Here is a 16,562-nt window from a genome sequence, read left to right on the forward strand (position 1 = left end):
CGCTAACCGACCAGAACCAGACGCCGGACCGAACCCGGGCCTGAAGGTTCTTAAACGAGACTATTGTAGCTCCGTTTTCTGGTGTTTAGTGTTTTTTCCCGACTCTCTGCCGCGGCGGCTCCGCTAGCGTTTTAGCGCTTTAGCGTTTTTACGTTTACGTGTTTTTACTTTTACGTGTTTCTCCAGAAGAATCTATCGGCGACTCCGAGGGATATTCATCTCCCCGGATACGGCTCTGATTGGCTGACGAGGCCCCGCCCACGTGTAGGCCCCGCCCCCAAAAGTGGGAGGAGTCTGCGTTTCTGGAGACGACGGATCAGCTGATCGTGTTTGTTTCTCCTTTATATAAAACGACTACGGGACCGGAGGGAAACCGTTTTCATTGGACGCTCGTGAAACAGAGGGGGCGGGGCTTAGAGACTGGCCCCGCCCCCTGGAGGAGGGGGCGGGGCCAGCCTCGAGGCCCCGCCCCCTCCGTCAGGCGAGGGCTGGATTGTCTCGAGTCGTGCTGGTGCTTGTTCTGAGCTAAACGGAGACGAGATGCCGAGACGGAGACGCGGCGGCGCTAGCAGCAGCGCTAGCGGCTAGCGGGCGCTACGCCGGACGTGAACCTGGTTTTGTTCTCGATTGTCGTTCTTGTAGAAAAATATTGTGAATATAAAAAGACGGAATGAAGAAACTTCGACCTCGAGCTTATAAATACGTATCTACAACGCGGTACAAAAATACTCTGCAGCAGCTGCTAGCCGCCGCGGCGCCGCTACGCTACGCTACGCTGCTCAGGCACGAGGTCGTGATGATGAGGAGGGGGCGGGGCTTCGTTAGGCCCCGCCCCCTCCGTAACGAGCGTCGCTACGTTTTGGTTTTGGAAGTCGGAGCTGCTGCAGGATGTGAGTCGAGGCTCCGCCCACCGGGGGGGAGTTTCAAAGGGGGCGGAGCCTCGGGGCACCAGGGGGCGGGGCCTAAGTGGGGGCGGGGCTTCAGAGCGCCAGGGGCGGGGCCTCAGTGGGGGGGCGGGGCCTCGGGGACTAGTGAAAGTGAAGGCAGATGAAGCTCTTTAGCTCGTCGCGGTTCCATGAAAACGAGCCAATGAGACGAGTCGTGGGCGGATCCATCGGTAGAGGCTCCGCCCCCTCTGATCGGTAGAGGCTCCGCCCCCTCTGATCGGTAGAGGCTCCGCCCCCTCCCACCTGGAGATGTTTAGTTCAGCATCTCAGAGCGGCTCGGTGGCCACGATTGATCGATCGATGGGCGAATAGGCCATTGATGGGAAGGCGGAGTCATCGATCGATGGGCGGGGCCACCAATTGATTGGGCCATCGACGATGGGCAGGATTATTGATGGATTGATGGTCGGGTCCGTTGATATGTGAGCGTGGCCACCAACTGATGGATTAATGTCAAAAAAGTCAAAATGTCGAGAAAAAAGTCAAAATATTTGAGAAAAAAGTCAAAATATTTGAGAAAAAAGTCAAAATATTTGAGAAAAGTCAAAATATTTGAGAAAAAAGTCAAAATATTTGAGAAAAAAGTCGAAATGTCGAGAAAAAAGTCGAAATGTCGAGAAAAAAGTCGAAATGTCGAGAAAAAAGTCGAAATGTTTGAGAAAAAAGTCGAAATATTTGAGAAAAAAGTCAAAATATTTGAGAAAAAAGTCGAAATATTTGAGAAAAAAGTCGAAATGTCGAGAAAAAAGTCGAAATATTTGAGAAAAAAGTCGAAATGTCGAGAAAAAAGTCGAAATATTTGAGAAAAAAGTCAAAATATTTGAGAAAAAAGTCGAAATATTTGAGAAAAAAGTCGAAATGTCGAGAAAAGTCAAAATATTTGAGAAAAAAGTCGAAATATTTGAGAAAAAAGTCAAAATATTTGAGAAAAAAGTCAAAATATTTGAGAAAAAAGTCGAAATATTTGAGAAAAAAGTCGAAATATTTGAGAAAAAAGTCGAAATATTTGAGAAAAAAGTCGAAATGTTGAGAAAAAAGTCGAAATATTTGAGACAAAAAGTCGAAATGTTGAGAAAAAAGTCGAAATGTCCGTTGATATGTGGGCGTGGCCAGCAACTGATGGATCAATCGATCGGTGGGCGGGGTTTATTGATCGCTAGGTGGGCGGCTCCTCACATCCTGGGCGGTTCCGATCATAAAACCGTTTCAACCGTTTTTTCAGATAAAAACTAAAGGAGGTAAAATCAAAGTACCACGTTGTGGATCCGGTTGGCACGGCGACGGGGGAGGGGGCGGGGGAGGGGGCGGGGCTTAGCCGCGCTGGGGGCGGAGCCTCCGCTGGCAGTTCTGTATTTGGCATCGGATGAGTCGAGCGTCCCGCCGCCGTTAGCCGTTAGCCGCTAGCCGTCGCTAGCTCGTCCTCTCCGGCGTTAAGGCAACTTATATTTGTGATGATTTTTAATAAAACCTTTTTCTTAAAAAAATGTACAAATGTCTGAATACAAACCTCGACGGCGTCATCAGGAAAACACTGTATAGAAAATATATAAATATGCTTTTTTCTCTTTTAAATGTACAAATGTTCTGCAGCTCCGGCGGCTTCTTTCCCTTTTTCGTTGGCGGCTCCTCCCACTCGTTTTTATGCACAATTGCTATTTACAGTGAGGGGGCGGAGCCTGGGCCCGCGGGGGGCGTGGCCTGGGCCCGGGGGGCGTGGCTCACGAGGAGTCCGTGCAGGGCGAGGGCGGCGGCGGGTACAGGTGGTGCGAGTAGCTGCGCTCCGTGAAGGGCGAGGGCGGGCAGCTCTCGCAGTTCTCCTCGGCCGACAGGTACTGGCTGCGCGGCGTGGGCGGCGGCGGGAACGGCTCCGAGTCGTAGTTCAGGTCGCTGGTGTAGCCCTTAGCCGCGCTAGCGCCGCCGCCCGCCGCGCTAGCAGACTTGAGCGGCGCGCGGCGGCCCGGCGTGTAGTCGCTGTCGCACACGTCCGTGCTGCACGGCGTGGTGGGCGGGGCGAAGTGGCGGTACGTGTACGGCCGGTAGCTGCAGGAGAGGGAGTAGAATTAAAGTTAAATACCATTTAAAATGAGTAAAAATTACCAGGTAAACACATAATTCTGAATGAAAATAAATATATAAATAAGACAAATAAATAAAATAAATACATTTTTTTTTCAATAAAAACAAAATAAATAAAAACTATTTCAAAAATAAAAATAAATGAAATAAAACAAAGTAAAGTGAAAACAAATAAAATTACATAAAATTAAATAAAAGAAAATAAAAAAAATAAAAAAATAATTAAAAAAATAAAAAAAAAACAATAAAAAAATTAAAAAAGAAATAAAAGAAAAAAAGATGTACACACTTAACCCTGTTTAACAGTGCGTTTACATGGGAAGTTTAATTCCTCTTTAATTAAAAATTTTAATTAAATCCGATTTAAAATGAGTAAAAATGACCATGTAAACACCTAATTCTGAATGAATATAAATATATAAATAAGACAAATAAATAAAATAACAAATAATTTTTTTTTTTTTATAAAAACAAAATAAATAAGTAAAAACTATTTCAAAAATAAAAATAAATGAAATAAAACAAAGTAAAGTGAAAACAAATAAAATTACATAAAAATAAATAAATAAAAGAAAATTTAAAAAAGAAAAAAGAAAAAAAAAAACATTTACAAAATTACAAAAAAAAAAAAAAGAAAAACATATGTATACACTCATTCCGCTACACTCAGACCCGGATTAACCCTGTTTAACACTCAGTGCGTTTACATGGGAAGTTTAATTTCTCTTTAATTAAAAATTTAAGTTAAATCCGATTTAAAATGAGTAAAAATGACCATGTAAACACCTAATTCTGAATGAAAATGGCCATTCAGAATTAAACTTAATTCCGAAGTGGCTGGTTTATTCTGATTTTAAATAGATAAATAAAAGAAAATAAATAAAAAAATAAATAAAAGCTATGTAAAAAATACAAATACAAATAAAAAAAAATGGAAAAAAAATGTAATAAAGTGAAAATAAATAAAAACAAAGAGTTAAAATAAAATAAAAAAAGAAAATAAATAAAAAAGAAAACTATTAAAAAAAAGAAAAGGAATAAAAAAGAAAACAAAGAAAAAAACAATAAAAAAATAACAAAAAAGAAATTAAAAAAAAGAAAAAAAGATGTACACACTCATTCCGCTACACTCAGACCCAGATTAAACCTGTTTAACATGGGAAGTTTAATTCCTCCTTAATTAAAAATGTAAATTAAATCCAATTTAAAATGAGTAAAAATGACCAGGTAAACACCTAATTCTGAATGAAAATGGCCATTCAGAATTAAACTTAATTCCCAAGTAAGTGGCTGGTTTATTCTGATTTTAAATCCCAATAGAATAATTCCACGATCAGGTAAACACTCATTCATAAAAATAAATAAAATTAAAAAATAAAAATAAATTAAAATTAAATTAAAAAAACAATAAAAATAAATAAAAACAATTTAAAAAATAAAAATAAATGAAATAAAACAAATATGATGACAAATTGTATTTTGGTTGTTGTCTTATATCGTGTATGTTATAATTCTATAATTGTTATAAATGTGTATGTATAATTTCTTTTTGGTACTATGGACCTCTTCTCCAGATGTGTCTCTAATAAAGTGAAATAAAATAAAGTGAAAACAATAAATAAAATAATTTTAAAAAAAAGTTCAAATTAAATTAAAAAAAGAAAAAAATGAAATAAATAAAATTAAAATTAAAATTAATAAAATAAAAAACAATGAAAAAACCAGGGGAAAAAAAAAAGTTAAAATTAAATTAAAAGAAGAAAGTGAAATTAAAAAAAAAAAAAAGAAGAAAAGAAAGAAAAAAACAATTAAAAAAATAACAAAAAATTAAAAAAAGAAAAACCCTGTTTTATAAATATTTAAAATTTTATATAAATAAATAAAAATACAATAAAGAAACAATTAAAAAAACAAAAAATATACATAAAAACAATTTAAAAAATACAAATAAAAAATAAATAACATAAAACAAAATAAAGTGAAAACAGTAAATAAAATTAAAAAAAAAGTTTAAATAAAATTAAAAAAAGGAAATAAATAAAACAATTAATAAAATAAAAAAGAAACAAAAAAAATAATCCTGTTTCCTGGTTAAATATAGGTAATAGTAATAGAACCGGTACCGGGGGAACCGGGTTGGACTGGGTCAGCCTACCTGTAGGACCGGTGCGTGGACGGGCTGTTGGACGAGTATCCGAACTCCAGCGTGTACTGGGACCGGACCGTGGCCGGGGAGGGCGGCGGGTTCAGGATCTGCAGACAGAGCGGGTTAGAACCGGGCCGTGGTGCCGGGGACAGAACCAGAACCAGGACCAGAACTCACCGGGGGGAAGTACGTTCCCTTGGTGCTGGACGAGCTGCTGGACGAGGCTCCGGTCACGTGGGCCCGGTCGTACGGAGGACCAGAACTTCCTCCCATGATGCTCAGGGAGCCGATCACAGACTTCCCTCTGGACATGCCTGGAAACGGGACACAACCGGGTCAGAACCTTCACAACCGGGTCAGAACTGTCAGAACAGAACCGTCAGAACCATCAAAACGGGTCCAGAACCCCCTAGTCCAGGGCTCGGCAACCCAACATGTTTTAGATCCATATTGGACCAAAAACACAAAAAACTAATATGTCTGGAGACGCAAAAAATGAAAAGTCGAAATGTTGAGAAAAAAGTCAAAATGTCGATAGAAAAGTCAAAATGTTTGAGAAAAAAGCCAAACTGTCGAGAAAAAAGTCAAAATGTTTGAGAAAAAAGTCGAAATGTCGAGAAAAAAGTCGAAATATTTGAGAAAAAAGTGGAAATGTCGAGAAAAAAGTTGAAATATTTGAGAAAAAAGTCGAAATGTTTGAGAAAAAAAGTTGAAATGTCGAGAAAAAAGTCGAAATGTTTGAGAAAAAAAGTTTAAATGTCGAGAAAAAAGTCGAAATATTTGAGAAAAAAGTCAAAATGTCAAGAAAAAAGTTGAAATGTCGAGAAAAAAGTCGAAATATTTGAGAAAAAAGTCGAAATGTTTGAGAAAAAAAGTCGAAATGTCGAGAAAAAAGTTGAAATGTCGAGAAAAAAGTCGAAATATTTGAGAAAAAAGTCAAAATGTCAAGAAAAAAGTTGAAATGTCGAGAAAAAAGTCGAAATATTTGAGAAAAAAGTCGAAATGTTTGAGAAAAAAAGTCGAAATGTCGAGAAAAAAGTTGAAATGTTGAGAAAAAAGTCGAAATGTTGAGAAAAAAGTCGAAATACTTGAGAAAAAAGTCAAAATGTCAAGAAAAAAGTTGAAATGTCGAGAAAAAAGTTGAAATATTTGAGAAAAAAGTTGAAATGTCGAGAAAAAAGTCAAAATGTCAAAAGTCGAAATGTTTGAGAAAAAAGTCGAAATGTCGAGAAAAAAGTCAAAATGTCGAGAAAAAAGTCGAAATGTTTGAGAAAAAAGTCGAAATGTCGAGGAAAAAGTCTAAATGTTTGAGAAAAAAGTCAAAATGTCGAGAAAAAAGTCAAAATGTCGAGGAAAAAAGTCGAAATGTTTGAGAAAAAAGTCGAAATGTCGAGAAAAAAGTCGAAATGTTTGAGAAAAAAGTCAAAATGTCGAGAAAAAAGTCGAAATGTTTGAGAAAAAAGTCGAAATGTCGAGGAAAAAGTCTAAATGTTTGAGAAAAAAGTCAAAATATTTGAGAAAAAAGTCAAAATATTTGAGAAAAAGTCGAAATGTCGAGAAAAGTCGAAATATTTGAGAAAAAAGTTGAAATGTCGAGAAAAAAGTCGAAATGTCGAGAAAAAAGTCGAAATGTCGACAAAAAAGTCGAAATGTCGACAAAAAAGTCGAAATATTTGAGAAAAAAGTCGAAATGTCGACAAAAAAGTCGAAATGTCGAGAAAAAAGTCAAAATGTCGAGAAAAAAGTCGAAATATTTAAGAAAAAAGTCGAAATATTTGAGAAAAAAGTCGAAATATTTGAGAAAAAAGTCGAAATGTCGAGAAAAAAAGTCGAAATGTTTGAGAAAAAAGTCGAAATGTCGAGAAAAAAGTCGAAATGTTTGAGAAAAAAGTCAAAATGTCGAGGAAAAAAGTCGAAATGTTTGAGAAAAAAGTCGAAATGTCGAGAAAAAAGTCGAAATGTCGAGGAAAAAAGTCGAAATGTTTGAGAAAAAAGTCAAAATGTCGAGAAAAAAGTCGAAATGTCGAGAAAAAAGTCGAAATAAAAAAGATTAAAAAGATTAAAAAAGGAAAAAGGGAGAAAAAAAGGAAAAAAAGAGAAAAAAAGAAAGAAATAGAATAAAGAAAAAAAAGAAAAGAAAAAAAGGAAAAAAAACGTCAAACATTTTGGAAAAAGCTCCAGGAGCCACTAGGGCGGCGCTAAAGAGCCGCGGGTTGCTGATCCCCGTATTAGAACCTCCCAGAACCTCCTCATCCCCCCTGTCCCCTCCGTCCCCCCGTCCTCACCTGGCAGCGAGCTGGACAGCGAGCTGGGGTGGGGGACGTAGCCCAGCGGCACCGAGGACGGCCCGTGGACCACGAAGTCGTTGGCCACCGTCTCCCCGTCGTCCTTCATCTGGGGACACAGGACCCGCTGGCACACGAAGTAGATGGCCCCGACCACGAAGGAGGCCATGACCACGCCCACGATGGAGCTGATGGTGTTGTTGGGGGGAGCAGGGGGCTCCTCCGTCGGGTCTGGGGACCAGAGACACGTTTACAACCAGAACCAGGACCACGCTCTGCGACAAACACTCAGACTTTAACGCTGGGGGAGCAAAGCCGTAAGCTGGATGTGATTCTTGAACAGAATCGCAGGCTGGCGGCGTCTTTGAGCTCATTGGTAAGATGGATAAGACCTTGGAGAAGTTGGAAGCTCGGCTTGGCGGGAATTGATCACAAATTCGTCTGTTTGGAGTCGCCATTGATGAACCAGAGACTGAAGGCAGACGGAAAATTACTGAGTCTCTCTGTTCTTTCCAATATAATGTTGATTCTATAATCTGGCCTTGACAGAGCGGTTTTGGCCGATCGCTCTGGTCACAATCTCCCTGGTGGAATGTAAACGAGGGACTCTGCCCCCACTAACCCTCCCCTCTCAGGAACATCTGTGGACCTGTTTCAGAACTGACCGAGCCGTCTGATAACATCAAGGACATTGGCTGAGGAGCAGCTCTGGGAGAAGTTCACGGACTCATCGATTCAATTCTTAAGATTCAGAATCGATTATCAGGATTTGATTCGATCTGATATTGATTTGGGTTAGTTTAAACTGTTTTTTGAGCTGTTGCCTGAATTATAAGCCTGCATTAATTATTGTGAAATAACTAAGAAATAAATAACTCAAATAGGCCTTTCAATATCCACTTTTTTATCCTTATTCTTTTTATGGCACCGTACTTTCTATTTTATTTTTTATTATTATAATTTTCTTATCTTTTTATCTTTATACGGGTGTTTGGCTTTAGGGGTGTTTGATTATTTGTAAATGACGGTGCTGAGTGAGTTAGATGGAGATGTCAATTTCCCCGAGGGAACCTCCCAAAGGGATTAATAAAGTCGTCTGAATCTGACTTTAAAGTGATAAAAAAGAAAGAAATTGCAACAGCTCATGCAGTAACAAATCATTTTAGCTTGTGTAATTTATTCTGTCACCAGACACACATATTATTATTATTATTATTACATATGGCCATGAAGCACCAGGCGTTTTTCAGGTAAGTCATGACAAACTGTGCTTTGTTTGTTAATTGTTTGTGTTGTATTTATAATTTTTTTTATTATTTTGTCTTTTCTTATTTTATTTATATATATATATATATATATTTTATATAATTTTTTTTTTTTTTTTTTTTTTTTTTAAAGATTTTTTTGGGCTCTAGTGGCCCTTTATTGAAGATGCAGACTGGAAAGGGGTAGAGAGAGAACGGGGAAGACACGCAGCAAAGGTGCGCGGGCTGGATTCGAACCCGCGACCGCTGCAGGAGGACTGTAGCCTCAGTATATGAGCCGCTGCTTAACTCACTGCACCACCGAGCGGCCCATATTTTATATAAATTTTATATAAATTCATATTTTATATAAAATATATAAATATATTTGTATATTTTCTATGGCATATATGATGTGATATAGTGAGGAAGGGCCAGGACTAAATCAGCGTTCAGCTTCCTCCTGTTTCCTCTCCAACACATTATTTTGCTGTTCTTTATTTCTGGATGAGACTTAAATTGTTTTGCTTTTTTTTTCTTTGATATTTTGACTCTTTAAATTGATGGTGATTGGTTGTTGGAGATAAAGCAACAGTAAACAGTAAAGACTCACAGCAGCCGAGCTCGTCCGAGTTGTCGCTGCAGTCCATGTTGTGGTCGCACTTCTTGTGTTTCCCGATGCACTGACCGTTGGAGCAGGAGAACTGGTCGGGGGGGCAGCGCACTGGAGGAGAGAGGAGAGGTTAATTACTTTTAATAACATTTTACCTATTTTAAATTATCTATTTATTCAATTAAATTAACTATTCATTTCTTTTTTTTAATCGTTTCTTTATTTGGAAAGGGCAAGTAGATAGTTTCACAGCACTTGTGGAGGGAAAACAATGATTAGAGGTGAATCCTCCTCACAACCGCATCAGAAAGACGTCTAGAATAAGCAGAGCCGGCTAGGCTCCCACAACTATTTATTTCTTGATTTAATTATCTGAACATTGACTAATAAACCAACAAAAATCATGTAGAAGCAGCTAAATCACACCTCCCACAACACCGCCCTGCCTCCACCTGACTCAGGGACAGATTCTTCCCCAAAGCTGTGAACTTTCTGAACCAATAAACTACCTCATACTGTGCAATATTCTTCATCCTTTCATGTGCAATATTCTCTCATTCATTCATTCATTTTCATAGTGTATATATATTTATATTTCCTGTCTCTTATTTTTTTTTTTTTTTTTTTCTACATAGTCTTTACATGTGTGTACTTTTTGGGGCTGCTGCCTAATCTCATTATATCATAATAATAACTAGAAAATTTCAGGAAATTTTGATATGGGCATGCCCTACCGCCCATTCGTCCCCTCTCGCTGCTTTGGTTTGGGGCTGTAGTGGTTGTGTTCGGGGTGGTTCTATGTCAGTTTGAGGTGTTTTTACACTTGTATTTCATTCATTCCTTTGCTCCCAATAGTTATTAATGGGGCTCGCTTTTTGGCATCTAGCGTTGCCACGGTAACGCTTTTGACTGAGAAAAGTAATGCCCATCGAGGCAAGATGGAGACGCATCCAACAATGTATGCCGTGCATGGGTGCACGTTCCGGTTCAGGCTACGTTAACGGATAGGTTTTTTTTTTCACCGTGGTAAAAAACCCCATCCGAATGAATGGGGTCATTTGGCCTGGATTTTGACATAAAATTTCCTTAAATCCCAGCTTCATGAAATTTGAGTATGTTGAAGTCCACAGCGTGCTGAGTCGGGGAACATTTGTACGATGTCTCTACGATAACCTGTTGCCTAGCAACAAGCGTCCAAAGTCGAACAGAAAAAAACAAAAAAAATGAAAGGTCAATATCACAAAAACTGTAGTAATTAGCATAATGAGGTTGTAGGGTCCGTTAGTGCCAAAAGGGCCGAGTGTTTGAAAGTTTGGACGATGTCTTTACGATAACGTTCGGCCGCGCAATAAGCGTCCGAATTTTCGCCTTTTTTTTTTGCTTTTTGGCATCTAGCGTTGCCACGGTAACAGTTTTTACTGAGAAAAATAAATGCCCATCGAGGCACGATGGAGACGCATCCAACGATGTATGCCATGTATGGGTGCACGTTCCGGTTCAGGCCGCGTTAACAGATCAACCACACCTGGTTCCCCACACTAAAGGCTTTCTATTCTATTCTGAGCTAAGCCCCGCCCCTCCCCTCTAGGCCCCGCCCCCTCACCTTCACACTTGTTTTCATCACTCCGGTCCTGACAGTTGATCTCTCCGTTGCAGCGCAGCGCCAGCTCGATACACTGCCGGCTGTCACACTGGAACTCTGCGTCGGAGCAGACGGGACAGTCGTCCTCGTCACTGCTGTCGTCGCACTCAGAGAAGCCGTCACAGCGCCAGGTGTGGGGGATGCAGTCCACTTCACCTGAGAGACAGGTGAACTGCTCCGGGGAGCAGGTGGGGGGCTCTGGAAACAAGAATACAATTTTTATTATTTTTTTTTTTATTTATTTATGTATTTCTTTTTTTTTTTCATCATTTCATTACAACTTTTGGTTATTTTTTTGTTTATCCCCAAAAAAGGAATGTTTTGTTGGACACCAGAATAACTGGTGATGTTTTTGCCTTTAAATATGTTAAAGGTATGAAAACATTAAAGTTCTCAGTTATAATTGCATAAATTGTCTATATTTCATTACTTTATATACTATCATGGGGTTACATTTGCATAAAATGCTAAAAACCAAATGCTCAAAAATTACCATAATCAGCAATATTAAAATAATAAAAGGCTTGTAATATTTCAGTTGATTTGTAATGAATCCAGAATGGATGACATTTTTGTTTTCGTAATTGCATTACAGAAAATCACAATATTCTAATTTTCTGAGACCGTCCTGTACATTGTCCCTCTATAACAAATAAAGGAGAAATGAAAAATGAAAGGCAGCAGGGGGCGGGGCTAAGGTGAGGGGGCGGGGCATGTGTGAGGGGCGGGGCCTGTGTGAGGGGGCGGGGCTAAGGTCTCACCTCCACAGGACAGCTCGTCCTGCAGCAGCACCAGGTGGACGGGGCAGGAGCAGCGCGTCGTCCCGTCTCCCTTCACGATGCAGATGTGGGAGCAGCCGCCGTTGTCGAAGGTGCACGGGTGTTTTCCTGCAGAGCAGAGGTCAGAGGTCACGCAGAGGTCACAGCTGCCAGACAGAACCAGACGGAAGGTTCTGGATCGCTGGACGACCTCGGCACATAAAGTCTCATGTGGGAGTTCAGCTTCACGTGAAACTGAGGTTTAGAGTCCCAAACGTACAAAAAACTAAAAGTGTTTTAAATCTGAATATCAATAAAACCTCTGGAGTTCTGTAGCGGTGTGACGGTAACGTTTGTGTAACGGGACACAAACATCATAGTTCGGTTCATTTTCTGTTCAGTAGGGAAAAAAACAAAACATAAAAATTGCTTCTCGTTTCATTTTCAACTTTTGCAAACTACTGTTTAAACATCTATAAAAATAAAAAAAAAAAATTAAAAAAAAAAAAAAATATATATATATGTGTGTGTGTATATATATATACAAATAAATGCATAAATAAGAATAAAAAATAGAATACTGCTTAAATATATTACCAATTTATCCTCAAATTAAAGAAAAGATATAGTTTTGTGCCCTGTTGACATGTTTCCCTGTCCTGGGCAGTTCTGTGCTTGTGGTATTGATTATTTGTGGTAGAATTGTTTAAAAATAAAATAAAAAATGTATATATAAAAAAAAAAAAAATAAGAAAATATAAAACTTTGTTCTCAACAACTGAGACTGAGTCTATAAAAACTATAAAACCAGCAGCATCAGATCTGAACTAGAGGTAAAAGCCTGTTTGGAGGTTGAAAGGTCAAATATGTTTTGTGTCCTGGAATGCCCTGAATTCAACTTTTCATATTAATTATGCTCATGTATTATGCTTGTTTTTGAACTGGGACATTTTCAGGCCAGCGGTGGAATGAAGGGAGAAATATATATTGTGTGTCCTGGAAAATGCCCTGAATTCCCAAAACAGTCTGAGTCCGGTGGAAGGATGTTCATATCAGCTCTGCACCTGCTGTTTATTAACAAATGTAACTGAGAGAGGCACCCCGGTCCGTGTACTTCGCGGCCCTGGAAGGACGCCCACGCTCCCCCACCGGCCATCCAGTTGACGGGGATTAAACCCGTTTAACCCAGATTAGCTCCTGTTTAACACTGTTCACCCCAGTCTGTGTACTTCGCGGCCATCCGTTTTTTGTTTTAAAATTACAAAATAAAAATAAAGATATAATCCAAGATAATCCGTTTCCCATCTTTTGTTTTGATAATAAAAAACGGAAAACGGATCGTTATCCATTATCCGTTATCCGATTTGATTGATGTGTTTGAAAATCGAAATTGGGAATTAAAACAGCGAATGGAAAACTCTTTTCTCTATTTCCTATTGGTTTCCAACAGTATGTTAGAGTTCACTACATGTTATTGATTATTGATTGGACGCTGCAGCTGAACGGACTGTCACAACATCACTGCAGTTTCATGACGGAGTGAAGACAGATTACAGATTAAACTCATGTTTCACTCCCAGGTTTCATATTTGATTTATTTTCCGTTTCAACATTAAAAAAATCTAAAACTGTTAATTTTCAATCTGATGAACAAAAGAACCAGAAACAACTTTCTTCATTTATTACTGAGCATGTGCAGTATTCTTATATCCCCCCATTTGTTAATCATTGTTTTCAAACAAATAGGAAATAGAGAAAAGAGTTTTCCACTCGCTGTTTTAATTCCCAATTTTGATTTTCAAACACATCAATGAAATCGGATACGGATACGGATAACGATCCGTTTTCCGTTTGTAATTTTTTATTATCAAAACAAAAAACGGGAAACGGATTATTTTGGATTATTTCTCTATTTTTATTTCGTAATTTCAAAACAAAAAACGGATGGCCGCGAAATACACGGACCCACCCCCTGTGTGGCTTGTTCCCACGGGACTGAGCTCCCGTGGGAAACGAGCTACGTGGCGGGAGGCCAAGACCAGAGGTGGAAAAAGTACTGAAAAATTGTAATTGAGTAAAAGTATCTTTACTTTGCTTAAAATTCTACTCAAAGTAAAAGTACTCATCTAAAAATGTACTTGAGTAAAAGTACAAAAGTACTTCATTTAAAATGTAATTTGAGTAAAAGTTACTTTCAGTTATTTAATGCAAAAAAAGAATGAGTCACGAATCAAATCCAGCACAAGTTGTTTTAATCAATGATGCTCTGGGACCTCCCATCATGCCCCGGGGCAATGACGCGAGTATTAATATAATATGTATTAATATAATATATTAATTAATGTATATTATTACATGTATAGTATTACATATATTATTAATGTATTAATATAATGTAATTTTATAATATATATTAATATAATACATCCGTGGAGTGCACGGCACAGCCGTGACGTCACGCCCAGAAAGAGACTTTTATTTGACTTTTCTGGCCGTTAAAAAACATTTTTGACGGATATAAAGTCCATGACTTAAAAATATAGAATACAAAGATTAGTAATTGGTGGTGATTACAGCTGGAGGTTCCTGTGAACAGTTTTAGAGGCTTCTCTTTTACTATTGCGGTCTATGGGAAAAAAGCTTTCTGGGCCACATGGGATTTTTTGTTGCAGTACCGCGGCTGGACACTGGAAAAAATCGGCGTGGCTTCACCATAAATGTTGTACTCAGTAACGTGAAGGGGTTCAAATGTAGCGAAGTAAAATACTTGGGTCAAAATCAATGTTCCCTCTAATCTGTCATGTATCTGGGCGTACACACAAGCTCCCTGAGCAAACTCAGGACGACTGTGAGCAACATCAGATATGCACGCTTTATTTTTAAGTATCTCATTACACTTAAAACAAGACTCATCACTGGAAAAAACAACAATCTTCACCTGTTTCAAGTCAATTTTCACTTGAAATAAAGTAGAAAAATCTGCCAGTGGAACAAGATTTTTTTTGCTTGTAATAAGAAGATAAATCTTGTTCCACTGGCAGATTTTTCTACTTATTTCAAGTGAAAATTTACTTAAAACAGGTGAAAATTGTCAAATAAGTTATTTTTCTGGTGTTATTTTTCTGGTGATGACTCTAAATGTTGAAATAGCAGTAAAACCACATTCATTGATGAAATGACATAAGGGATGGAAAGGGGGGATTGAGGTTTTACAGGGGGGATGATTTGGACCGTTTTTATTTCGGGGGGGGGATGATTTGGACCGTTTTTATTTCGGGGGGGATGATTTGGACCGTTTTTATTTCAGGGGGGATGATTTGGACCGTTTTTATTTCAGGGGGGATGATTTGGACCGTTTTTATTTCGGGGAGGATGATTTGGACCGTTTTTATTTCAGGGGGGATGATTTGGACCGTTTTTATTTCAGGGGGGGTGATTTGGACCGTTTTTATTTCGGGGGGGATGATTTGGACCGTTTTTATTTCGGGGAGGATGATTTGGACCGTTTTTATTTCAGATGGGGATGATTTGGACCGTTTTTATTTCGGGGGGGATGATTTGGACCGTTTTTATTTCAGGGGGGGATGATTTGGACCGTTTTTATTTCAGGGGGGGATGATTTGGACCATTTTTATTTCAGGGGGGATTTGGACCGTTTTTATTTCAGGGGGGGATGATTTGGACCGTTTTTATTTCAGGGGGGATGATTTGGACCGTTTTTATTTCAGGAGGGGATGCCACCCCCCCCTCAACTCCAGTACTGCTGGTAGACACAGCAATGGTATGGATAGCTTTTAGCAGAGGCTTCAGACTTTCTCGTGTCCGGGATCCCCACAGCTCCTTGTATTCCCCAAATCCTTCAACACTTCTCCTCCTCTCGACTCGCGGGACGTCCGTAATCTGATTCATGGTTCCGCGTTACACCAACGCAGAGCCTACGCCGTAGGGTACGCGGCGACGTGCACGTATGTTGCGCGTCGCCGCGTTTCCTACGGCGTGGTCCTTGCGTCGATTTAGCGCGGAACCATAAATCAGGCTTTGCGAGTGAACGTCTCACGAGGGGCAGTCGCGTTGCGACGCCACTGTAGCCAAATCACAAGGAGAGAACTGTGAGCTCATGAGAAGTCCCGGTACGGCGTAAAAGGTCCCGGTACGCCAGAGGCTAATATTGAGAAGTGGGGGTACTCCGTACCGGCGCGTACCGGCCCACTTAAAGCACTGCGCTGGATAGACTTTCTTGTGCGCTGAGAATATGCGGGCAGTGCGCGATTGCGCACGCGCGCAGTTTAGAGGGAACATTGGTCAAAATGTACTCGAGTAAAAGTAAAAATTACATGTTTCAAAAACTACTTAGAAAATTACAAATTACTCGTAAAAAGTACTCAATTACAGTAACGTGAGTAAATGTAATTCGTTACTTTCCGCCCCTGGCCAAGACTTAGTAAAGTTATAAAGACGGGACAGCCGGAAGTTCGGGCAGAGTCTGCTGCGGGTTTGGTGCACGACGCCCAGCCGGGTTTTTTGTGCAATGCTTGCTTTTCTTATGGTAATAAAGGTATTCATATATCATTATCGCCAAAGCGAGTGTGTGTGTGTGTGATTCATTTTGTGTTACCGACCACTCTCGAGCCTTAATTGATTTTCCCCCAAAACAGAGGTCAAAGGTCGCGGCGCTGACATGAGGTTTGACGTGTTTCCAGAAACAACACGGCTGCTGGAGAACGACGTCAGCTGTTCGTCCCGTCTACTCGTCTTTGTCCCTTTAATTAACCGGGAAATCAAAGCGTTCCCAACCAGGAGCCTTAAAGACGTCGTAAAAGCAGTTAGAATGAAGGGGATTCCTGCTCCTGA

The 16,562-nt window shown here is 39.5% G+C and overlaps 1 protein-coding gene across 2 annotated transcripts in view; it reads right to left on the reverse strand.

Annotated features, from left to right (window-relative positions):
- Window positions 1-1,814: 1,814 nt before the first annotated feature.
- The window catches only part of lrp6 (low density lipoprotein receptor-related protein 6), a 64,576-nt gene continuing 49,828 nt past the window's right edge, over window positions 1,815-16,562 (reverse strand). For both annotated transcript variants that reach the window (XM_061715035.1, XM_061715036.1), the window contains 7 exons: window positions 11,715-11,840; window positions 10,915-11,151; window positions 9,312-9,422; window positions 7,455-7,685; window positions 5,347-5,483; window positions 5,179-5,276; window positions 1,815-2,987 (listed from right to left, as the gene is read on the reverse strand). In XM_061715035.1, coding sequence (XP_061571019.1) covers window positions 2,666-2,987; window positions 5,179-5,276; window positions 5,347-5,483; window positions 7,455-7,685; window positions 9,312-9,422; window positions 10,915-11,151; window positions 11,715-11,840 — 1,262 coding nt within the window. In that variant the 3' untranslated portion in view covers window positions 1,815-2,665. The remainder of the gene's footprint in view (window positions 2,988-5,178; window positions 5,277-5,346; window positions 5,484-7,454; window positions 7,686-9,311; window positions 9,423-10,914; window positions 11,152-11,714; window positions 11,841-16,562) is intronic.

This window comes from Cololabis saira, chromosome 23, assembly GCF_033807715.1.
Source record: "Cololabis saira isolate AMF1-May2022 chromosome 23, fColSai1.1, whole genome shotgun sequence".
In the NCBI taxonomy this organism is placed as follows: domain Eukaryota; kingdom Metazoa; phylum Chordata; class Actinopteri; order Beloniformes; family Belonidae; genus Cololabis; species Cololabis saira.